General features: G+C 36.4%; 1 protein-coding gene across 1 annotated transcript; it reads left to right on the forward strand.

Annotated features, from left to right (window-relative positions):
* The first annotated feature begins 6,690 nt into the window (after positions 1–6,690).
* On the forward strand, positions 6,691–11,800 carry LOC139770760 (kynurenine/alpha-aminoadipate aminotransferase, mitochondrial-like). Its single transcript, XM_071702928.1, has 8 exons — positions 6,691–7,106; positions 7,410–7,597; positions 7,948–8,118; positions 8,571–8,831; positions 9,557–9,736; positions 10,252–10,378; positions 10,650–10,855; positions 11,318–11,800. Exons 1-8 carry the CDS (start codon positions 7,040–7,042, stop codon positions 11,387–11,389), a joined length of 1,272 nt encoding a protein of 423 aa, XP_071559029.1. The 5' UTR covers positions 6,691–7,039; the 3' UTR covers positions 11,390–11,800.
* Positions 11,801–26,836: the final 15,036 nt, after the last annotated feature.

A 26,836-nucleotide genomic window follows, 5' to 3' on the forward strand; every position in this document is an offset into this window, starting at 1 on the left:
TCCACGCGCGGCACTTTGCGGAATAATCGCAGCGAAGATAAAACTTCATCATGATTGTTGCGCATATTTTTTATATAACTTTATACGGTGGTCGTTGTCGCCTTTAATGAGCATATTGTATTAATAAACACTTAATAATAAACGTGAAAACTGAAGAATATAACATTCTATATCTTTGCTAGTAATTTAACCCTATATTACTTTGTTAATTTAGATTATTTTTAAATGCTTTTCTTAGTAATCGTATTGTATGACTAACAATTCAGGGCGATGGTGTATTTTTAGATAATCGAAAATCAAAAAGAGCTTAACTTACATCAGTCAGAGCTCTAAGTTAACTTTTTCGTACTTCTTCGATTTTTCATATCGCCATAAAAATGTCGCTAGCATGAAGATATATTATCTTTTTAGAAATATGATCTAAAATAAACAAATTAAATAAAAATGAAATATTCTGCTATTGTAATAAGCGCAACTATTTTGTCAAAAACCATAAAAACGCGGCAAATAAGATATTTTCAACTACTCGTTACATAAATTATGTTTACATAATCGTTTTCTTCACATTGGCTTCTTTATTTTACGATATAGTTGATACTTATAATATTTAAGAAAGAAGAGAAACAGTGAAATACAACTATCATTTTTACAAAAATAACTTTAAGTTTCTTTTTGCAGTGTTGTGTATCGATAATATAAAATAGCAACTTTAGAGGAGAAGACTAATACATGACGATATTATTTGCGTGACCTATGGCGCATTCCATGTACTCTTAATGTAATTTCTCCGTAATAGCAACTACGTTAAGGCATCTGAGGAACTTTCGCTGCGCGTCTCAATATTACTTCACCCCACAATATTATTCTACAAGCACCGATTAACTACGTCACGACTACGTCATTACCTTGTTGTTATAGGCATACCAGCTTGTCGCGTATACAAAATGAGTTCGGATAACCTTTGAGCACCCGTATATTAACGATTATAAGCTTTCGTGCATTATAATTTTAATTGTTTTCGAATATTACTTTTTTTTCGTAACGACAAATGTCATTAATATACGTATGAACGAAATACTTGTAAAAAATATGAATAACGGCAATGATAATATCTATAAACGGATTTAGAAGTGAAGCGACTGTTGTGTATACTTTCAATATTAAAATTACAGATGAATTAATTAATTTGGAAAAATTTATTTTTAATAGAATAATTTCAAGGTGCTCTTTGCTTTACCTGAATAAAGTTTGATCGAATAAAGGCGGAGATCGACTTTATCGTTTGGATTAAATGAAGCGGAGAAACCGACATTGGCAATCGAAATAGAAGAGAGAGAGAGAGGGAGAGAAAGAAGGGTCTGTCGATATCTATTCGGTTGCGCGGAAGGAATGTACTTGTGATAAAAAAATTTTACCTCTCGAATTGAAGACGCTCGCTATTGTAAAAGAACACAAACATCGTAACGTGGAAAAGACAAAGTATTGCAGTTCGTAATAATTGTGAAAGTAAGTTTTAGTTAATTACTAAACAGTGCTACAAATGGATGTCGATACAACTTTTTTTTTAGTTTAGCGATTCGAAATTTTGATTTTTAAATAGGTACTCTCGTAACTTCGAGATGTGTTATTATTTGTTAATTTTTTATTTCTCGATTCTCTTAATTGTTGTATCGTTCATAGCCGTCCTTAGAAAATGGAGATAAGTATAGTTACATTGTGCTCAAGATGGGATAATGGGAACAGAAAATCTGTTTCACGCGTAATCAGACGGTTGATTAATTTATACCGATGCACGATGGCGCAAAACAAAATTTAAATCTTGGCATTTAGGTAATCCACCAACGCGGAGATTATCGACATACGTATATAGATCTGTTAAGCGGTGACAGATCTGGAAGATTTCCGGTGCGATTACGAGAAATAAAATGTTGCTGAGAGATGAAAAAGCAGAGATAAAAAAAGCGGTGTAATTTTGATGCGGTCAGATTCCTATGTTTATCCCATAAAATATGTCTTAATCATAGACATTATCTCCGCATATTCATAGCAGAAAAATCAGTTCTCATTAATATACATATATCATAGCACTTTCAAGTTATTCTTAGTTTTCTTCAATATTATTGTTAAATCGGTCATATATATGTGCGTGTCGGTTTTCATTAAAAGATATTTCCCCGTGGCGAACGTTTTTGTACACGAGTCAAAATCTCGTTTTACGTAATTTAAAGTCTCGCTTATGTGCGGAACAGTTTTTTCGTACGTAAAGAAAGCCGAGATAACGTTATCTGTGCGCACGCGATTCATCTTGTCGGTATCGAAAGAGGCGTGGCATGTACAATCACAATCCGTAACAATATTATGTCGGTATTCAGACGATAACTCCGAATTATTTATAAATAACGTTATTATCCCAAGACCTGACAAAGTTGCCAATCGTTGGGCGCGAGGGAACGTGATAAATCCACAGCGCTGTTATTCTCGCAGTTTTGTGTGAGAAGAAAAGTCAGACTTATTATTGCGGCATTTATCGGCGCTGACGTCTTATTAAGTTCCGCTCAACAAAGGTCGCGTTCAGCAGAGAAAACTGTTTTGCAACTGTTGTTGCAAAATTTGTGAACCTGATTGGCGCTGATATATGCTTTCAATTTTGGCCGAAGTTAAAAATATACACCGATCAAATTCACGAATTGTACAACAGTTCCAAACAGCTTTCTCTGCTGAACGCAGCACAAGGCAAGAAGATCGCGATGGGGCGCGAGAAAAATTGCGTTTATCGCGTTATTTGCTACATTATTCCGATTCGTAAACGAGTTGCCCTTACCGAATTCGAATTCTTCGCACGTCGCAAAAAATTACGATTCAATAAGTCGCCATCGTGACATCCATGTCGACACGAATTGACATGTATTGAGTTGCAAATTAGTATGCTATTACAATGATAATATGCAAGTCCGGGAATAGCGGCGTAAGGCACTGAAGTAAAAATTAGTAAATGTAAAATTTTTTGTGTATGTTAAATTTTTGTGCATAATTGCTTTGCCATTAATGCACTTCAAATTTTGCATTATGCAGTTTAAGAAATTTTCTTCTCTCTTCTATTCTTTAATGTAATCCTAACGATTGTTAACGTACGAAAACGCCACTGAAAGTCTGATGATTAGAACGGATCCGTTCGAATAATGTAACGTCCGAACGGTTTTAAGAGAGGAGTGACGACCTACTTGAATTGTGCTCGCGAGTTAAAACGATCTGACGCGAATCAAGAATTTACGCTGCTTTTTGTTTCTACTGCACGATTTCTGCTGCTTTAATGCCCGCGAGGCGATACGTGAAAGAAAACTTTAAAGCATGTAACAAAACTAAGGTCAAGAGCTATCTACGAGTGAAGGCAACATTTTATTCACATATCAATAATACAATAATGCTATCTAAGACGTTTTTTACAATGCAATCATCTCTAAAAACAGTGATATTACGCAAACGATTGCACAAGCAATTTATCGATATTCTTTTAGACAAAGCATGTATAAAAATTATAAGAGACTTAAAATTTAGCTTATTTTGTAAAACATTTTTACACAAATGGCAAGCAGTAATGTTTGTCAGAATTCATATCTTATCCTATATACATGGCTAGTTCAAGGCGAATCTATACAAGATGATACATTGAATAACAATATTTTATTAAGATCGGATAAAATTGATTTAAAAAAAATCCCCCTTTGTGTAATTATTAGATACATTTTTGCACAGAGCGATCACGTTTTGGAATAACGGAAATGAAAGCTGTTTCTTTATTCTTCTGACGAGATTTCTAATAATCCGCAATCGGCGGAATGTTTACAAATTAATGCGGGCTCAATTTTTGAATTTTCGGCGTTCGGCTCTATCGTTAAATCCCATATCCAAATATTCGACGCCGTTTCGTCATCTGGCTGGATGCTGCTGGTTTGACGTATTGCCGTTATCGGACTTTCCAACGATTTTGCAATTACCCGATGTCAGTTATTAACGACCGATTACGCGTGCAAACATACGCATATCGCGCGTGCGAATACATATTCACATACGTGCGTGGCGCGCGCCTGTGATTTGGATAAGTTATATCGCTCTCATGAATGATAAACATGTGGGAGGAGACAATCGCGAATTTCAATATCAATAATTCTAAATCGTATCAAATTGATTCTTGTTTCATCGACTGTACATACATTTAATAAATCGTTTTAATTGATAGAAATATTCTTACCTTTTAAATCAATGTATATTGCATTATCTAATTGCAAAGTTCGACACCGTTAAAATAATGTGTGAAAAGAAATTAAAAAAAAAAAGGATTTAATTCAACGTAGCGTTTTAAATTACGCGTTAGATATGTAATCAAATATTTATGTATGTAATTAATTATGTTATCTGTTGATGCGTCATACGATCTTCTGACGTATCGAAAACGTGGAAATTTACTTATTTGAAAAAAGTTTAATATCATCAGAATAGAATGTACTGCACAAGCATTCTTACTATAAAAACATTTCGTTTTCATCATCCTTTTTTCCTCGTCGTTACGCGTCGTAGTGAAAGTAGCGAAGTAAATCCTAGGCGACCGTTGCATCAGAATAGAGCTGACGAAATTTGAAATCAGCATGAGATGAAAACAAGGAAAGCGATATGGTGGGAGCGATAATTTTTTTTTTAGAGATAAAGCTTAGCCGGTGACGCAGTAAAAATTAAATAACAAAATAGTAAAATTTTGCATTAACGTCTGAGAAATTGTCGAAAGTGCAATTGACCATCACGTTTGATTGCAACACCGTTATACATTTTTCTACACACATCATAAAATGATTACCGATGTCGTTAAAATTTCCTTACTTACCGGAATTTACACGTTTTTATGTTTGGAAAATTATGCTTAAATTCTTTTGGTGTGATATTTAGCAAGGTACTATATTTTTATTACTACATTGTATTATATTACTTTATACTTTATATATAAGATATCAATGCTTTACATATATATATATGTATTCCTATTCGCGGCACGCGTTGATTCGCGAATTTCGCCAATAGAGAGACGGAGTTTCGCTATCGCATCAATAAAGATTATTGGAGACGACGATAAAACATTGACTTTGCAAGAATGTGTCACTATTAGTAAATAATTCTTGTAATCACGTGTACGCGATACGAGGGTACATTGAGCGATTTCCCTCAATAGTGTCTAACGAGTGACACGCGCGAGATTGTCAATGCGCGATATATTTCATCATTCATTCACGTAATTATTCGCTCGGTTACATCATAATTGATACAAGCGCACCTTTGGAAAAGGATCCGCGAGTGTATGTCGCGAAGAAAACTATCGTTCACTAACTTCTGATAACTTCTAATCTATAATACAGATTACCATTTCGTTGTTCACCTGCATTTTGTCTATTATCTCAAGAGCATAAATTTGTATAAAACGCTCTTAGAATGATAATGCTCAGAAACTTTTAGATATTATTTTCAAGAAATTTTGAAATGCAGCTTTATTTGGAAATACGTGTCAATGGTTTTAAGAGACTCTGTTGAATAATCTTTTTTAAAAATGTTTGTCATTTTATCATTTTTAACCGACCGAAATAAGAATTAGGACAGATGAAGCGTATGAGGGTATCGATATCGGCACGCACGCTGATTAGATGCGAGCAACTATTGAGGCAGTTGTCGCAGGAAAAGACACATGTACGCCGATGTTATATTGATAGACGTGTTTATGTTTAATAATTCTGCGGTATCTGTGTTTTTGAAGAAGATTATCGTTTTTAGTCGCACGCGGGTGAAAGACCTTAGGGAAATCACGAAAACATAGTGAATTGGGATGGAAAAGTGAGCGACGAGAAAATTTGGAGAAAAATGTGCAGAATTTGAATATTATTCTTACTGTTCTTTTTTTTATGTGTCAATGATTTGGATAGCGCGATATTATGAAAGGACGGAAGAATTATTGTGAAACGCTGATATAAATTACGATAAGTGGGGAATAATTTAAGGTAAAACATTTCTAATATATTTTAAATATTTAACAAATTATTCTTAAAATGTTATGAAAAATTCATAAAAAAGAACAACCGAATTGCAAAATATGACTATCATTTCTGGAATTCATACATATTGCGTGATGCAAATAAGAAAAAGCAAAATTATTTTGGTTTTTGACACATTAACGTTCAAGAATGTTTTGTAAAATTCATAAATATATATTGCTAATGAATTTTTTTATCTCGCTACTTTCTTTACTTATCATAAAGGGAAGTTGTGATAATCTTCATTTCCTGAATTTGTTTGTATTCCGGATTTGGATATCTGAACTCCCTTTTAATCTTATACATTATGTATAATATTTATACTTATAATTCCTCATAACGATTAGATATGTTTGAACTCCAAATATTACGTCCCGTTCTATATAGTCCATATTTCTATATAGTCCATATTTTCAATCAGCGGCAGAATAGCCGCGGTAAGTCGCGGTATCGGATTGGTAAATATAATCAGGGGAACTATTTAGTCAGGGGAACTATTTACATTCTAGTATATGTGAATATGTATATTTCTTTTTGTGTATGGAACGATTTTCTGACGCAACGTGTTATCGCTAAATATAAAAGGAGGCATAGCCGAGCGCGTTGTCAGTGTTGACGAGGGTAACAGAAGCGTTCACTTTAGAAGGATGTGTTCTTGACGAGTTTATCTGCTTCTTACCTCTCGGAAAACAATATTAATACAGAGGGAAGAAGAGAGCACAGACGTGCACACAGAGTGCTCGTTTAGACCTGCCAAATTGTGGTTAATACCACTGTGGCAATCAAGAACAATCGATTCATTTAACAATACAATTAACACTGTGTCAACTGTGATTGTGTATCGAAAAGTAGTATACTTGAACTCAGGCGCGATCAATAACTAATCAATTCTACTAATAAACACGCCTAATCAATTCGGAGGTTGTAGATTTATAAGAGATTTACGAACGAGTGCACCGTAGAACAGAGAAATGGATTATTCTTACTTCATGACGGACGTCGCCAAACGCAGGCGGCCTGCCACGACGCGGGAGCTAAGTAAGCAGCAAGCTCTTCTCTTTATTCTCGCGCAGCTTGAACGTAACGCAATAATCAGTTACGAACAGAAAGTAAACCAGCGAACGATTCGATTTATATTTAATTATCAATAATTGCAAACTCTTTTATGATAGATTAATAACATCACCAAGATAAAAAATTTACGCACTAAATTGATAAGTTAACTTTATGATGGTCGCATAATTAATTGCAAAAATACTAATGTCAGAATATTAACGTCTTAATTGTCTCGATAAATCTAAGGATTTTAATCGACAACGGAGGATCTTTTAACTGTTCCAGCTAAAATAGCGTACTCCGCGCCGAAAAGTACCATTTCCTTAGCAGAAGGAATGCCCAACGAAGAGACGTTCCCGTTCACGGAAATTTCAGTTAAACTCTACGATGGTTCGTCCTTTACTCTGGACGATGGCGAGTTAGGTGCCGCTCTTCAGTACATACCGACGCAAGGTTATCCTCCTCTTGTGCAGGTAGAAAAGATCCTCCAGCAGAATTTTTTCCAAAAATATTCCGTGTATATAAGAAATTTTAGAGATAGCATAGCGCTCCGTTTTGACACGCTCATATCTAACTTGTCGATTAGAAGGGAAATAAGAGAAACATAAACGTGATAAAACATAACGAAGATAAAGATAAGAAAAGACAAAAGTCAAAAGCCATTTCGAGAATAAGCCAAACGACGTTCTGATTATGTCACACGTACATTGTTTGTGCGCCTCATGTAATCGACCGTGTCGTTACACCCGGAATCTTTCGTTCCCGAGATAAGGGAATCGGCTGACAATGTGTCTAACAACGTCGGACATCAAATTGGTTTCAGGCCCTGAGGGAATTCCAGAGAAGGGCACACGCGCCACCCTTATGGGAGAGTCGCGACATAGTCGTCGTTTCGGGGTCTCAGGACGGGCTTAGCAAGGCTCTGGAGGCTATAATCGGCACTGGTGATCCGATTTTGGTCCCCGACCCTTTCTATCCTGGCGTCGAAGTTGTGGTTAGTGAATATAGATATGCTTTCATTAGAGAAAGAAATTCGAGAAGTATATCCCGTACATGTACGCGCGTCGCGTCGCGTCGTTTTAATCCTTTTAACTACGAAGTATACGCTAAATAATAATTTGTACAATAGCGATAAAAAAGACTTTTTAAAAACTTTGTAATATGATTTTATTCACTTTTGATATTGAACGTAGAGAATCCGCACAAGAAATAAAGAAAATATCTTTTATATTTAATATATTTAATATCTCTTATATTTATATTAAGAATGGGTGTAATAAAACACTATATTTCTATGTTAAATCTGAATTCGATTTAATCTAATTTACTTTAAATTTACTAAAAAAAAAATTCCTTTTTTTTAAATTATATCAAGATGCTCGGTATTTATTTGTTATTTCAAAATTTCGTTACTACAAATAATACGGGTGTTGATTTCGATCATAGATAGCACCTCACAAAGCGGAGCTTATAATGATCCCGCAAGACGACGACGGTCCTATTCCGGAAATACTCCGGGAGACTCTGAGAAACCGGGAGCTTTTCGGCGCAAAAATGCCGAAAATAATGTATATAAACGCTACGGGCACGAACCCTACCGGCATCATTATACCTCTGGAAAGACGAAAGGAGATCTATAGGATAGCCTGCGAGTACAATTTCTTGCTTCTCGACGACGATCCTTATCATTTCATGCATTTCGACAAGGTGAGTCATGAGGTTTCATATGCGACAAACGAATGTGTTATTTTGACGTGGATGGCATATAAAGAAATTAAGCCGGCCACATAAATATGAACGTTAATAGAGGTATTAATAGACGTATAAATATACATGCGTTAATATTTATTATGCAAATAATTATACCGAAAATTACTTAAAAAATGGAACTCTGCAAAATGCAATAGTATTTTGTAAACGGACCCGCAGATTACAGTGCAAATTAGATGAGTTTACTATATGATGTATCTTTGACGTAATATCGTCATAATTTTGCATAAACGTAAATTAAATTTCGAATGACCTACGTGATAGCATTAATTTTTATATCTTTTAAAGCTGTTGAAAATATGATAAAATGCAGTAGCAATACACTCGAAGCGGATGAGATATATCTGTTAATTAACAATATACATTAAGCACTGTATTAAATATGTTATTAAAAATTTATAGTGATATCAACGAACTCGCATATCATAAATGTCTTTTATGTTTCACAATCTTTATCGACATTTGAGATAGAACGCAATCGATATTTGAATTTTCAATATAACTGATATATTATGCAAAATTATATATATTTATAAGATTATAAATATTATGTATATAATATTTATATGAAATTAAAATAAATACTAGTAAAGAGACTTCCTTCACCGTAAGAATAAAAAAAAAATACGATAACTTTTAAAAGAAAATGTATTCTTTCTCAGGAGGATCCTAAGTCTTTTTTATCACTTGATACGGAAGGTCGAGTAATTAGGTTGGATTCATTCTCGAAAGTGATCAGCAGTGGTATCAGATTAGGCTTTATGACCGCCGCGGCTCCGCTGATAGCCTGCGTAGAGCTCCATTTGCAGAGCAGCCACCTCCATGCTCCTACCTTATCGCAGGTTGGTAGAGATATCCTTTACCCTTCGCAAAACCCTTCGTGACCCTTTGTCACCCTTACTTTTCCGTGTCGTTGGTAACGCGTGAATATCGTGCAAAATTCTAAGAATGTATAAAATTCTAATTAACATTAGAAGTTTATATTTCCAAATTTTATTTTAACTCATCGGTGTTAAAAATTAATCATAATTCTTTTTCATTAATAACATATTATATTAATTTTAATACACACATGAGTAGAATACGTTAGATAACGCGATTTGAATGTTTGTAGTTGAATGCAAAGTGAAAGAATGGATTTATTGTACTTTTTATATACATGAGAAAAACGAGCGATGACCGTAAATATTATTATCTAGAATGATGAAACGTCGTGAAATGTGGACGCACGCCTTCGCTTAATCATCATCCATAAATCAAACCGACAGTGGCGCGTGTCGGGTCTTATCGAAATTGTAAACATTGACCGTTTTATCATCAAAAAGAAATGATAAAGAAATAACTTTGGATTTTTTAGGTAATAATGTACAAGTTGTTGAAGATCTGGGGTTACGAAGGCTTGATGCAACATTATACAAGAATAAGGTGCTTCTACAAGCAAAGAAGGGATGTTATCTCGGCGTTGGCACGCAAGCATTTAAATGGTGAGTAATAATTAATAATAATGAGTGATAATTAATAATAATTAATAATATTAGTAATAAATAATAAATATTAATAATGCTCTTGATATACACTTGATGATAATTTATACTTAACTTTATAATAACTTTTTATATAACTTCTTATAATTAATAGATAATTTCTTAGAATACATGTGATCTTTGTATATTATATATATGTATATAAGAAAATTAGATAGTTGGTAAGTCACCGCAATTAAAAGATTAAAAAATGACGATTTGTGTTTTATAGGTTTGGCGGACTTTAGCGTACCAAGGGGTGGATTCTTCTTATGGATTAAAGTACGAGGAATCGAAAATACATGGAAGATGATAATGCAGCGGGGTGTAACGGAAGGAGTTATTATGGCGCCAGGAGGCGCATTCATGAGAGACTCTAAATCCTGTAACGCCATCAGGGCAAGTTTCGCCAAGGCTTCCTATCAGGAAATGGATCTGGTAAATTCAAACTCTAATATATTTTTATATATATTGTATTTATTATTATATGTTAATTTTCACTTATATATATTATAAACATTAATTAATATTTTAACATAAAATTAACAAACATTAAATATATTTAAATTATAAAGATAAATGTTTATTTTCCCACAAAATACTTTAATCATAAATTTGAACTATTGATTATTAATTAATCATAAAAGTTAATGTAAATTAATTATAACAAATAATAAAATTTAAAGTAAACATATTAAAGTCAAATGTTTGAGCGTATCAAATTTAGGCGATTTAAATTATTGTTTTGTTAATCTTTTTCTCATGTCGATCTATTTTATCTTATCGACGTACAGCATCTAATCTATCGACGGTGAATAAAGTTTCGTTGAAACACATGCTATCATCATTGCTGCTAAACGAATTGACTCTCGAATATTTATGTCTATACTTATATTTCAGGCACTAGAGCGATTGGCGCAATTAATCCAGACGGAGGTAGCCGAAAATTACATTGAAAATATTGACACGTGATAATATATTTTGTATATAATATATTATCAACAAATAATATATTTGTACATGACTACACGGTTGATATTGAAGTTAACGAGCATCAGTTGGTAATAAAATAGAGTGATAGGACTGGAAAGATATTATCAATTATAAGTAAATTGTTGAATGTTAAACGGTAAAAAGAAATGTATCGAACATCGATAGAATTGGGCAAGTTATGTTAGATCGAAATGAATTTTATACATCTTCGTCGTTTTTAGAACGTAGTCTCGAGTTTCGTTAACAGAGGACATTGCATAACTAAAACAGCTACTTTGCGCATTAAGTTTTTATTTATTTAATATTAACAACAGTTAATATTTTAAAAATTTATTATATTATTATACAAGCTTTCGTACAAGAAATATATGATATTTCTTACATGTTTTTTATAACAGCATATTTAGTTTCAGCGTGGGATAACAGTAGCTCGATTAATCTCATAAAATCTTGACAAATGCGCATATTATTAAGCATATCAAAAAATAAATTAAATTAATACATTAAATCCATTTAAATCTCAGGCATATATTGCATCGCCACATTTACGGTAGATTATATTTTTATCTTTCTATTTAAATTTTTGTAGAAAAACGAAACTAATTATTCAATGACATCTTTTTTTATTTTTTAACATATTTTATTTTACATTAAATTTTTATCTTCTTTGACAAACGTGTTAATTTATATTGTTAAGTAAATGTAATTTTTTAATTAGAAACCATTGTTTTATTTTTATTATTTAGAAAGACCATGTAGGTTATCTAAATACTTAATTAATTTGATAAAATATTGTACTTAAAACTTTAGATAACGTTTATACATATGTTTGTTTATAAATAAAAGTTTTTTGTTATTACAACTTTATTATTTATTATAATTGAAATTAGCGGAATATGCAAAATAAAAATTTAACTTATCTTTATAAGAATTACACTTGATTTATTATGAAAATGTTATAAAAAGAACTCGTTGTTACCTTTTTAAAATATCAAGTCACTTAATAACTTCAATTAAAGATAATTATAGTAATAATAGTTTAAGAAATATTTTTCTCTAGACTAAATATTACTCTTGTTTCTCGATTCTCCTTTGATAGCACATAATTTGATAATTTCAAAATTTGATTTTATATTATCTAAAAAAAAAAGAAATATGTAATGAAGGGGTAGCAAATTAAGGGATGGGAAAGGGAAATGAGAGGAAATGATTGTGCGAATGTGAACGCAAGAATAGTGCGAGTAATATTAGACAGTAAAAGTAGAACAGAGAAAGAATAGACCTTCACTTAACGCTAAACATCTTAACTACCAATTAATTTGCTAGAATTAATTTAATCTGTTGCAATATAAGACAAGATCTGTTTTGCGGTTTGCTTGCTTTAGCACTTTTCTCGGCTTTTATTTGTTTTGGGTATATGTAAGAAACCTTTCGAACACCTGCATTCTCTAATCCCGACGGTCTCATAGCTTGAATAATATCTTGCCGTTTGTTTAGTTAATTAGAATACTAATAGCGCGCAACTTGTGCTGTGTAAGCGCGTTATGTATGATGCGTATATTCCTTAGAAGTACCTATCAACTTTAATGAATCAAGCTAACAAGTAAACTAGATACGCAAGAAAAGTAATAACAAGTGTAACGATAATTTTAAAAGAGATTTATGGGAATATTCTTCTTTTTCTTCAATGTTTAAAGTGGATGTTAAATGTTAAGTGTTAGATGTTAAGTGTAAGCAATAAATTTAGAACATAACTTTTAACTATCTTCTCTTAAAAACAGTTTAACATTCTCTCTCTGTCTCTCGTTCACTTTCTTTCTTTCTCTCGTAAGCTTTTATTAAGTTTAATAATTTACCAGTTTTAACACAATTTTATTTCTGAGTAATAAAATCAAGCAAACGCGCGTTTATACTACATGATAATGTGTATAGGGTGAGTTTCACGACAGATTCGAGGGAACGAGCTCGTATCAAGGCACAAATCGGTTTCTTCGTATGGCGGAAGGCCATGAGGATAAACACACAGCCCCCCGAAGATATAGTGTATATTAAAAGACGTTTTGCGGCGCTGCTGGGGAGCTATACGGATGTAGCCGATCATACGAATGGCCACATTTTCGCGAGAGTGGGATTTAAAGAAAAAAAAATCCCAGAAAATACACTTTCGTTTTCGTACTCGCGGAATCGCAGCGTGTTCAACGTGCTGTAATTCCCGTTGATTAACATGATCAAACTCACTCTTACCCTTCTCTCAAATTTTATAAAAATTAAATTAATTACTCGATGGTCATTTTGTTATACACAAGCACCTCTTTATTGTCCGGATGCCTACGTTTATGCAGAGAAATTTTTTCTGTAAATTATAATTAACATGGTTGCTAAAAAATTATTATGAAATTTTTAAATCTAATAGTACTTTATTAACGCGAGGAAAATCTAATCTATATAAATTTGTTTTACATTAATTTCTATTAATATATACATAAGAATTTTTTAACCAAAAAGATATCAAGTTCTCTTTTCCTATCTCTTTCTTTGTTTTTTTATGCAGTATCTATCTTAATTATTTCTTAAATGTATGCAACAAATGTTAATTAAAATATCAACAGAAAAATTTCTTAATTTATAATTTAATTTCGTACTTAATAAGATCCTTAATACTTAATAAGATTTTTAAACAATTTTATTTGTATGTTAAATTTATATAGAATAATTCACGTATGTTTCAAGATTGAACTGATCGACATAGCGCAAAGCGATGATGATAGCATCTTATACAGATCGTGCCTTTGTTAATTTCCTCTAAAAAAAGTCAATATTTTAATCAACCAATCGTATCAAGCGCGCTTTCTTAAGTAGAACTACACTTCCTCTTCGATGCTCGCGAAGACATAATCTATATCGGTCCGATATAACGGTCCGATATAGAGCAAGAAGATAGGGGCTCGAGAGTCAAGGAAGAACGGCAGAGGGCGAGAGAGAGAGAATTCTCAGGATCCGGCAGTGCGCCCTTAGTCGCAGCGAGTGCTCGTGGGAGCCGCTATCGCTTCCGTCTCAGCGAGGTTCGCCGGCGGCGCGGCGCTCACCGCGGGAGCCGCCGTCGAGGGGGTTATTCCCTGGAGGTGGATGAGATCGGTGAGGTGACTCGGGCGGAGGCGGGAGAGAAGGCGCACCAGACTCGTGGGTCGGTCGGCGGGATCTCATGGGGCGAGGGGAGAGAGAGGGAAGAGGGGGGGAGTTGAGAGAAACGGAGGGACGGTGAAAGAACCGGGAGAAACGGACGGGGTGGTGTGCCAGAGAGTATGAGAGCAAGACGGGAGCGAGGAGGGGTCGGTAAGGGTGCGCGAGGGGTAGTGCAGTTTCGTGTTGGCATTACTCTTGATTTCCGTGGTGACGTCGCTACCTCGCCAGCCCTCTTCCTCCCGTCCGCCCCCCTTCCACCCCGTCGCTACCCACCACCTCCTCCTCCTCCACCTCCTTCTCTCCTCCACCTTTGGCGGCCTCCAACCCTACCTTCCCCCGCTCCCGCACCTCCGTATCTTGTGTTTTACCATTTCAGCGAAGGCCACCCACCCCTCGTACTACAGGGAAAGAGCACCCACCCAGACTATCTGGGAGAGATAGATCCTTCCGCGCGCGCTACCCTATATACCGTCCACGGTACGAACATATCGCGTCGGATGATATTTCTCCTTCTCTTGTCTTCGGCCCCGACGCGGACGCGACGTGACCGTTCGCCGACGGCCAGCCTCATGGAGAAGGACAGGTATTATGTCACGCCAAACATTCTCTTCTTCCCGGTCATCGCTGGAATAATAAAAAAATTAAGTAACACCACGTATGCGAGTTGTCGCGAGCTTAGGATTTAAGCGAGATTAGACCGGAGGAAACGCAAAAAATTCAATCTTGCGTTAATATCAAACACTCAACATTATTTCTTCGCCGGGTCTTGAGAGTTTCTAATCGAAACGTAGAATATTGTTTTCTGACAATTCCATTCACAGTGATTTTGGTCTAGATGCAATTAGACTAATGGTCTAATTTACTACTATAAAAGCAATTTTATCAAAATCTAATCTAACGAAATCTAATTTCGAAATCTTTAATCTCGAATCAAACAGTTGAATCATCTCATTTCACTTCTATTTATTCTTCGATTATCTTATTAAACAATTTTAACATTTTTTATATCAAATCTAAAATACATATTATTTTTTATCCGATCGCATCGCTCATAACGCGATCATGGGTCGTTTCGCGCGATTTTTAACGTCCAAGTCTACGGGGGCTGCGATCGAGAAATCCCGAAATCAGACTCCTTGCTCGCAGGGAACAAGCGGCTATTTTAACGCCGCCGAGACACAGCCGATATCTCACGAGTGTGCGGTTTTTATTGTCCCCGGCTGGTATCTTCGTCGGCGACGTCGGCCACCGGCAGAAGAGGAGACCTGCAGCCATTATATCACGCGTAAAAATTCCTGCTTTACGAAGGCGGGAAAGGGATAACCCATCCTCGGACCGTCTCGCGCGTCTCGAGAAACAGCGAAGGGTGGTAGGTACGGCGTACTTCTCTACCTACGAGCCCCTATCTCTTGTCCGCCACCGTCGTTCGTTTTCCTAACGTCGCGGCCGGAGAGGGCGGACGCGGTGCTGCGAAGCTCGCTTGTTTGTCTCTCGCGGTTACGTACGGGCTTCCTGTTTTTAAATCGTAGCCGATGTACGACAACGTCGACGTCTACGCCGATTTATACGCGGCGTGTGACCCTCCCTTTCGTCGAGATGCATTGATCCCGGGATACAGCCGTCGAATTACCGTGTAGATTCACGTAGGATGTCTACACGGATCATAATTTTCATCTTCGGATAAATAAATGATATTACACTTTGCATTAAATTATTAAAAAGTTGGCGAATGCTGCCAATAACTTGCAGTAACCAAAATTGAAATTTCATTTTGTGCAAATTGTTTTGTACAAAAGAAATGCGGATATTCGACCGTGCTTGATTTCTTTCTGTTCTGTCGTTTTTACTATTGGCCGTTTCTGAGTTCATAAATTCGTCAAGTGACCAAACGGTGAAGTAACCAAATAAATCGGCATAATGCGTTAGAGTTTATTCATCACCCGATGACAAGAATCTTAGAATGAGTTGCTTGTCAATTTTATTTTACAACTGTTAATGGATTTTGTTACAGGAATATGTACGGGAACTATGCGCGATGAACGGTACGGACATATGCATATTTTATCGAACTATCTCGTGGTCGGTATTACTATACAATATGATGAAAATATCAAAGTATGGGAATTACGATAAAACAAGCTTCGACTTGCCTAATGTAGAGTGCATTATTGGACATAATAATGACACACGCAATTTCGCTCGTTTTGAGAAACCAAAGGCAAGTTTATACGAGAGTCTAATTTTACATGGTAATACCTAACTATTTTACCGCGCTGCTTCTCGATACGGAGGCAAAAACTCGATATTTATTTTAGTCGTTTCATCAAACAGTCACGCGACGCAAACTGGCATACGTCAAATTTTATTTTTGTTGACTCTTATTGCGAAACCTGTCGAAAGACTTAATTATATGTTGCGAGCGTCATTTGCCTCATTCTTTCTCGCGAGATACCTCAATGCTAGTCGACGGATTTATATCTCCCGTCCTATAAAAAAAAAAAAAAAAAAAATCCCGGTAGGTCCTCGCCGGCAGCAGAGAGCGAAGTCATGGCCCTTCACTTATTCACCGGGCTAGTGAATAAAAAAAAAACTCGCTGCAGCGCGGCGAGTGCATAAAACATTGAAACCGCTTGAAATCGATTGCGTTTCATTACATCGCCGCGAAAACCACGTCACTCGGAGATTTTTTTACTTTCGCGAAGATACCATTTTACGTCGATTCGCGCGCGGGTTCGTTGACCCGCGAGAATTCAGTCGTCATCGGAGGTCCTGCGGGAGATACGTAAAATGCGACGCCGCTTTTCATCGTTATAAATAAAACGATTGGGAACGATTAATATATATTTAAAGCGCGATGTGTGCAATACCAGCGGTGACGGTGCCGCCGGTCCTTTTGGGCATCGACCCTGGGAAACAAATAACATGGGCCGTCGTTGGAAAAACATGTAAATAGAAAAGATGAATTGCCGCGGTGAGTTATAAATTTTAATATGGAAAGAAGTAGATATTTTCATGATCAATTCGTGGGATTATATCTCTGTACCGCGGCCTGCCTTATATACAACCGGGCGTCAATATTTTATGGACTTAACTAATAGCTAAGAATGCGAATCAAACTTGTCACGTTGACACCAGGTAATTGATTCGGCTATAAATGAACCAGCTATACAAGGTTCAATGAATTCTTTACGTAACCGAATCAGTTACTTCTAATCCTGTGGCATCGTTACCTATGTACCATGTCCATTATCGAATTAACTTTTCCGTGCATTTGGGTAAGGTAGTTTTTACGCGTTTTAGAGCGTTAAAGATAAATGTGCTCTAAATCTGCACAACTTTTATATTTCTTTCTATGTAAAATTCAAAAATTTTACGTTCAATCGCATCGTCGCTCGTAACATAATCACGAGTTCAAATAGGCACTGCGGGATCCCGCGCGCGTATCGTCTTTTGATGCCCGAGTCCGTGGGCCCCAATCGGGAAGCGATCAAGAAGCCCGAACTCAGAACGCCGAGAGAAGTCGAGCCAGGAGGATGACGCCAACATGCACGGTGGAAAGGGCTGCTCGGGGGGAATCAGGAGGGGTGCAATATAGCCCCGCGATTGCCCAGTAAATATCGGGGCGAGGTTATAGCCGGCTCCGCGGCCCGTAAACCAAGACATTAAATTTTATAATATTGCGTCCCGTCTCTCGCATCCCGTCCCTCCTCGACATCTCCTTCGTTTTGTTCCCTCTTCGTCCACCCTTCCCGCTACGGCCGCCCACGCTCCGCGCTCTGGTAGCCTCTCCTCGACCCATCCTTCTCTCGAATGTTGCGTGTGCGCGCTCGCGCGCACACGCCGTGCTTTTATTGGCTATTTACAGAGGAAATGGCCTCTAAATTAACTGCAGACTGCCGGATTGCTACCTATATCGAGCGGCCTCGTATAACGCCTCGTCGGTCGCGCGCGTTGAGATCGAAATCGAAGTGACAGTGCATCGGGGAACGATTAATCCCACGTGCGCCGAAATGCCGCTATCGTGTGCCTCTGCGCGATGAGCCCGTCGATGAGTCCGCTGTGCGATTTCTTAATAGCGGCGCGAACCAATGCTCCATTCTAGAGGAAATTTTGAGGAAAGAGACGGATAAAACACCTTTACATTTTTCTGTTTAGCTGTCTCATCAGCTATTGCGCTTATTCATCTCACAGTTGCATCTGAAGAGTGTTTCATATAATTAGATTGACAGAGAGCTCTATGTAAATTTTCATCAATCAAGCATAATTCTTTTCTCTCTTAGAAAAGAGTGTAAGAGTGTTATTTATTTATTATTTATTCCGTTGTAAACTGTATAAAGAATTAAATTGAGCCAATTGCGATGTCACAATATATTTGAAAATAAGATAAATGCGCGACGTCCTAATATATTTGAAAATAAAGTACGATTTTACAACGACCGTAAATAGTTATTGTAAAATCAAAAACAAGTTTGTCCAATTGCATACAGAAATATGCACGTGCCATTCAAATCATATCAGTTTAATTATCTTTAACATCTAATTTCTTAGTGATCAGAAAATAAAGGCTGTTAATTATTCTATCATCGGTAAATATCCGAACGTCATATTTGCTGCGATTGATCCTACTCATTTTACTAATCAAGCTTACCGAAAATACCCGATTCTCTATGAAGCTTATTTCTATGCTCTCAACGAATAACTTATCAAAATCTATTACTTTTTTAAAAATAAAGTTATAATGTTCGATGATGGAGTAGAGAGAATAGAAATATTATATATTATATATACAGGAAAGAAATATGCATTATTAAGATGATATTATCCTATAATTATAGAATAAAATAAAATCGTTTTGAGTGCGATGATACTCGTTTCAGGAACGACATTCGCGTGAAACTTTTATTTACCGACTCGAAGACGCTGATCAGTTCCGACCTGTGTGAGCGCCAAATAAATTTCATGTCTCAATTAATTCTTGGGGCACGTGTCGCCACGTGGCCAGCGTCGGTCCCGCTGCTCGTCCTCTTTCTTCTTCATTCTCTCGCTTGGCCTACAGCCGTGTCCCGTAGACAGGGGCGTAATATAAGCGCAAGTATATTAAGTGTTGTACGCGCCACGACTTCATTTGCAATGCTTGTTTATTTGGACGGGCGATATGCATCTTTCGTATGATCATAAACCTGTCGATGAAATCGTAACGGACAGGATGAGCACGATATCGTCGATACCCGCGGATAAATTCATTGTTCCTTATATTCAGTCATTGTGCTCGGTCAGGTGCAGTCCCCATAATAATCTGGAATAGAATCAGTAAATGATGCTGGTTTGATTAATGAGATAATTGAATTAGTAGCTCAATTGCGGAAACATGAATGCGCAAAGAAATTAGAAACCGCGCAACAAGTACAGTGTTTATTTTGCCTATTGTATATTAAACACGTGAACTACTCGTTATGACTGACTGCACCAATATCAATCTATCAAGTGTGCTCTCATTGATCATTGTCTTTTTTTTTTGTAGAATTAGAAATAGAATTTAATCGCTAAGATAATTGATTGGTTGATAAAATTAACCGTTAAAATAAACGATTATAATTTTACAACGTGAGCGAAACGGTTGCAGTAATTTTATTCTTGCGAAAGTTTTATACACGCAGTTAAAATTATATAAGTTCTAATAGCGTATACCGACTGACCGTTTATTCTCAGGAAATGAAAGAACAAGATCTATCGATCTAATTCCCCTGGATTTATTGTGGTCTGCGCAACGACACTGTAATCTAATGAGCCTCGTTCATTTTATTTGTATCGGTGCCGCGTATCTCTTATAAGGAGTCATATTAGATTCTACCGTGATTATTTATCTGAAACTGATATTTCCTTTTTATGTTGAAGACGAAGAAATGATTCTAATACTAGCGCTTTATATTCATCTCACCACTTTCGATCAGATTTTCGATTTCATTCTTCTATATTAATGCATTTACAGAATATTAATCAGCAAAATGCAATCTAATGAAAAAACATAAACGCGGTAAATTAATGTAAACATATCTGCCCGCTTTTTTCCATACGCGCAACAGAATAATGAGAAATAATTTTCTTAATTTTTTCAATCTGTTCTTTTCGATTTATGATATATAACAAATTATCAAAAATATATCACGTATATTATAGGCATCAGTTTTGATAAATTTCTTATTCAATGACACGTCTTTTGAATTATCTGACGTTTTCCCTTTGATTCTGTTTTCTACAATTCGGAGAAATTTGTAATCGTATACCGACTGACCTATCCTCAGGAAATGAAAGGACAAGATCTATTGCCACAACACTAAGCTGTTTCTATTAATGGGAAGTCGAAGGGCACCGGGACATTTTAAATCAAATAAGATCTGACTTGTCCACAAACCATCCTCTGCATCAACACGATCATGAACGACATATGTTTGAACAGCGTGGTAATATATACATAGTTCCTCCTCGGACACATCCTCGTACAACATATTAACAGCTTAGCCAGTAAGCCTTTTATATTACATTTTTCCCTCTATGGGGTCTCCTAATCCAATGGGGTAGCTCGCCTCCCTATAATACCAAGGGTGCACACAGCGAATTCGACCTTGCCCAATGCTTAGTTTCGTCGCACGTCGAAATCAGACGACTGAAGATTGTGAGTTAAAAGAATCTATTGGGAAAGCAATTTGCGAATGAAGCGTATTTTCGAAAAATTCGTTATTTGAGAAAATGCATGATTATCCAATGGGATTCAATTCAAACTGAATAAATGCAATTTTAATATGCAAATCATTAAGGGCTCTCTTTCTTTATTCAACGCGAAAAATATTTTATTTAAACTATTAAAAATGTAGAAATTAGAAATTTATTGCAGAGAGAATATCATCTGGTGAACTTTCATTAAAAGTCTAAAGCTTACGTATAGAATTTTGCGATATAAAAAGAATTTTAGAAATTTTTTTCTTGCATATTTTCACATATGTTTTTTTACATATATAGAAAAATACAGTGTGCAATAATCGATGTCTAGATATTACATTAAGTTCTTTCATAAAATCCGCTTGCTTCTCAAAATGTAAAAAAAGTATATTAATTGTATATGTACTACTGTCCCGTCAAACAAATGAAACGAAATCAACGAAACGCTGTCACAAATAGAATAAAGTGGACATCTCGCGTCAATGTATCGCGGCGGTTAAAACTTGTAAATAGAATGCGCGCGGTCGCCACCCTAATTTACTTTGCGCGCATTATTCGGCCGATGTGTATCCCATCGCGTTGCTTTCCCATGCGCACAACCTAGCCGAACGCACCTCGGCGATCCGGCGAATCGTTTTGGGCCGATAACTGCTTCCTCTGACTTGACTTTGTGAGCATTTCACGCCCGCAGCTCCAATTAACTAGAATGACTGACCGCGCGCGCCGTCGTAAATCTGTTGCCCTGCCGAAGCCCGCCGAAAGCGCATTAACGGAACAGACATAAGTTTAGCAGCAGGTTCGTGTTTGCCAGGGGCGCACCCTGGCTGGGGTCGGCCCATTGTTTGCCCCGAAACGCACGCAACACGGAATCATCCCTTGACGCGTGACTTACGTGCCCGTAAAGCCAAACACAGCGGGATGTATATGGGCGCGCGCGTACATACACACATATACACATATACACATTTGGGGGAATATATTTTTACTGATCGTTGAATTGCGAAGAGAACGGATTCACGCGCCTCCGAATTCCGGCGATGGAACTTTCAGCGGAAATTTCGTCGAAGCGGTCGATCACTCGATTCTATCGTCTGTAGTCTGTATACGATTTTTCGCCTGAACAAGGACAACGATATGATAAAATATACTAATCGAAAGCAACAGTTGGCGAAAGGCTTATGGATTAGCGAAACTTTATCGTTACCATATCTTAATTATTATATATTAATAAATATTGATGCAGTAAACTTTAAACGTCTCGCGAGGGCGATAAACTCTATAAACTTAGAAGCTGATTACAGCATTGTTACGAATATTTTGCCCGAACGGTGTCGAAATGTTTCTGATGAAAATTCAATGAGAGTCCCGAATCTCCCGTGAAGGGTCAACTGTACCTTTGACCAGGGACGCGTTTATATATCGTCGAGGAACATCAGAATGCAGAGCATTACATCGACACGCTGGGATAGCGAAGACTTTGAAGATATGAAAGGGCGGTATAAATCTTTAGCCCGGACTTAAGTTCCGGAGTAAATCTTGCCACGTTTTAGCAGTAAGTCCAGAGCTCACTGCGAAAAAGGATCAAGCATACCGACTTGCCGGATAACGTCCTGCATGGCGTCCTCGTCCGCCGTTACTGGCGGCTGCGTAGTCTACGAAAGGTGCTAAATCCACTTGCGACAAGTTTAAAATCGACTCTTCCGCCCATACTGATGTGTCTTGCTTTAATCCGCAAAAAAAAGCCGAGCCTAGCGATTCCACTGCGAGATTACCGCGAATTCCGATAATCTACTCAAAACTCGTTTTTATAATCTTATGAATATTATTGTTATATTCACATTGTTTATGTAGTGTATCCTTATTATATACCAATTTCTTTCTTTACTTCTTAAATTAATTGTAATTTCAACTATTCAAGTTCGATATTTGATTAAAGATCGTAAGCTTTTATATTTTATTACGTACATTATTTATGTACGTTATTTATTATTATGTGAATTAATACTGACGTAAATATATTAATTATTGATTTAAAGTATTTAAAAATTTACGAGCGATTTTGGGATATCTCTCTGGTCGTATTATCGCGGCAAACAGTTGGCGAGAAAGGTGCGTAAAAATATACCTCCTCAATAGGAAGTTGCGTGAGAGTCTGGTGGACGGAGGGAGAGAAACTTCGGCCGGACTAGAAGAGAGAGCGGCATGATTTAGATATCGCCTTCTTGTGGTAATCAATTTCCATTAACAAAGTCTCAGCACAGTTAGAGAGAACGAGGACTGCAAGTGAGGGAATTCGTGAAGCAGAGCCAGAAAACGGAGGGAAAGAAAGCATTAGGAATAAAAGGCGGGTCTTAGGAGGCACCGTGCTGTAATGAGGTTTTGTAAATTTTTATCTTAAGAAATCATTGCCGGCGGAGAAATGGAAATTCTTTTCGTTAAATGCCCTGTCAGTTTCAGTAATTGCAACCCGTAACGAAGCAATCGCGCAACTGCGCTTCATGAACAAAGAGAATGGAGCAAGTGTATTTTTTTTAAAGATAAATGAATAAAAAATACAATAGCTAACAAGTGTTAAAGTACATTTTTATATTATTATATTCATATTTTATATTATATTTATACGTATTGTATTATTATTGTGTAAAGGATGAGCACATAGTTATTGCGCTAAATTTTACGTGTCTGTGAAGTAAAAAGTTATTTATTGCATTTTCATGTTAATCGCCTTAAAATCATATTCCATTAACTTCTGTTAAACGATCATTCCTAATTTTTCTAAATAACGATAAACAAATCTTAGATAAAGAAAGTATCGGCGCGTCCCCAAGCTTTCCAGATAAGTTTGTGAGCCGAGAAAATTGAAAAACTTCTCGATAAAATTGTCCCACCACTACGACTTGCACTAAACTTAACCACCGTGTGCTCAATACATTCCAAAAACTAATTAAACTTTGGACATATACACAAAGAGTCTCTAGCGCAAGTTTCTTCTGACCAATTCTACGAAGTGGATTAAGCAACGACGCCTTCAAAACTAAATGCGTCATAATAAATACATAAAAGAACACACTGAGAAAAGTGAAATATTAAATAATCCAGTATATATAAACTCCTATATATACTTGATTTAATTAATTTAACTTGGTACGGCATCAAACTCTCGATAGATCTTCGCCTAATTTCAAATATTTAAGATGGAGAATTGATTTTTTATTTTATTTGACGCTAGAAAACAATAATAGGTACGTAAATAAATAAATATCGACTGATTCGAAGGAAGAAGTTTGATTTGCAATTCCAATCATGACGATAAACTTATTAATTAACTACTAATTCCAAATTGCTTAATCGCTTCATAAATGTTTATAAATTTTATCTAGCTTATAAATATGATCTCTCTCTCTCTCTCTCTCTCTCTCTCTCTCTCTCTCTCTCTCTCTCTCTCTCTCTCTCACGAGAGACTAAACGAGACGATACGAGAAATACATCGCTCTTACGGATGAAGAAGCGAGGCAGACAGGATAAATCGGCCGAAATTCGCGGATCGCTTCGCATCGCCGGTTCGACAATTAAGCGAAAGCCGAACCGTATCGAGTGGCAAAATATTTGCAGAAATGTGGCATCGCCGATAACGGTCGGTAACTCGTTGGCAGCCGTACTAGGAATGTGAGATATGGGTGGAACTCGATCGACATCCAAATGAAGCATGCTACAGAGTCGGCAAGTGCCTGGCTGGATATTATAGACCTGTGAACGAGGCTGAGGGGTGGTTTCGCGCTAAATTGAAACGCTCGAAGGTAACGTCTAATGAAAGCACAAGCGCGGGAGCTAATATCCACCCCACTAGAATGTAATAATTTCAGAATGGTACTTCAGAGAGAGCTGTACTTGTGCAACAAAGGTTAACCACGCGAACAGCTATTCGCGATCGCGTAGCGAGAAATCGCCGAGTCCGGCGTGGAAAAGTACCCGGGGCCCCCAGGTGCGCGCGATTTATCGCGAGTTATCGAGCCGGATGATCCGCGTACGCACTGCGCGTTACGTCAGATACCCTGCCGAAAATAAGGATCATTGAGATTGGACCGGAAGACGAACTCGCGATTGATATATCAGCCGTAGAGTCCTGAGAGCGAGATAGCTCTCTGATGAATTGAAAATCAAAACTCGTTTTAAGACTCGTTAAAAAGCGCGACGGACTTTATCAAGACGGTCAATTATGTGTTTGTACAAACTGCGATGGCCATTTAGCGTTTGTTAAATGAAAGATTTTACAATCTAATCTCGGAGGAATCAGCTTATGTTTAATAATGTCGGGGAAATTTTTTATTTTTATACTATATTAAACGGCATTTGATTAAAACCGAAATAGGAAATTCATAATTTTCGTCATAATTGACATTTAATTTGTTTAGAGGGAAAAATAATCGTTTCAAAAATAACATTAGGGTTTATATTTCTTATTGATATATTGCACTACTCTCTAAATTTCTTGGAGTGGGAATAGCGCCACTCCGGTGAGATTTCACTCTTTTGGAGTGAGATCTCACTCCAAAAAGAGTGAAATCTTACTCCAAAAGAGTGAAATCTCACCGGAGTGGCGCTATTCCCACTCCAAGAAATTTAGAGAGTATATTACATAATGCAATCGTCTATGCGAAACGAGTATTTAAGTTTTATATTTCTACCTAAAAAAGAAATTAATAAACACGTTTGTCAAGCTAGTGATTATTTTATTGTATAACGATATCACTTATTCAGAAAAAATCGAGACGTCTTCATTGCATTGAGCTTCATTGGCTCGGAAGAAAAAGTGGATTATATGATGTAACTCGATGAGATTTTCAAGAAGGTACTTCTTTAAATTAAAGATGTACTGAAAACATCAAGACATATTTCTCTGATATATATCCTCCTCCCCTTTCCCCCGCTATCTACGACATTTTCTTACAAGATGTAAGTAATTGCCTGACGTTAAGAGGCTGCTTAAAACAAAAGTGGTCAACATATACATAACGCGTCTGTCTGAAGATACAAGATCTATATTTATGATACGTACGTAATTCAATTATCACACAAAAATGATATATTCTATCGTAATATGTTCATCACGATACGGATTTAAAGTATCGATTAATTAAATCCATCAACTGCCAACAACAAATGTAACAATGAGTTAACGTTACCTTCTTTGTATCAGATGTCATTTTAGAGATTTAAATTTTGATATTTCTGTTTTGCATTAGCTGCCTGTACGAAACAGCAAATATTAGTTGGAGTTATTACGGTACAATCAAACGAAGCTTACTCTTTTTTTGCATCGTAATATTTCATTGCAGTTAGCAATGAAGTTTTACGAGTATAGCTGCCGGATAAACCTTGATAACTGACAGTAATCTACTCTAGACGGGTCGATAGCTACGAAAGCCCGGTATAAAAATAATATCGAAGAGTCCGGCGTGTGTAAGTGCATCCGTAAAATGAATTTTGTTGGAGGACCATCTCTCTCGTAAGCGTAAACGCTTGCGC

The sequence above is a fragment of the Temnothorax nylanderi genome, unplaced genomic scaffold (genome assembly GCF_030848795.1).
Source record: "Temnothorax nylanderi isolate EJ_2023f unplaced genomic scaffold, tnyl_v1.0 TNYL_tig0032_pilon, whole genome shotgun sequence".
In the NCBI taxonomy this organism is placed as follows: domain Eukaryota; kingdom Metazoa; phylum Arthropoda; class Insecta; order Hymenoptera; family Formicidae; genus Temnothorax; species Temnothorax nylanderi.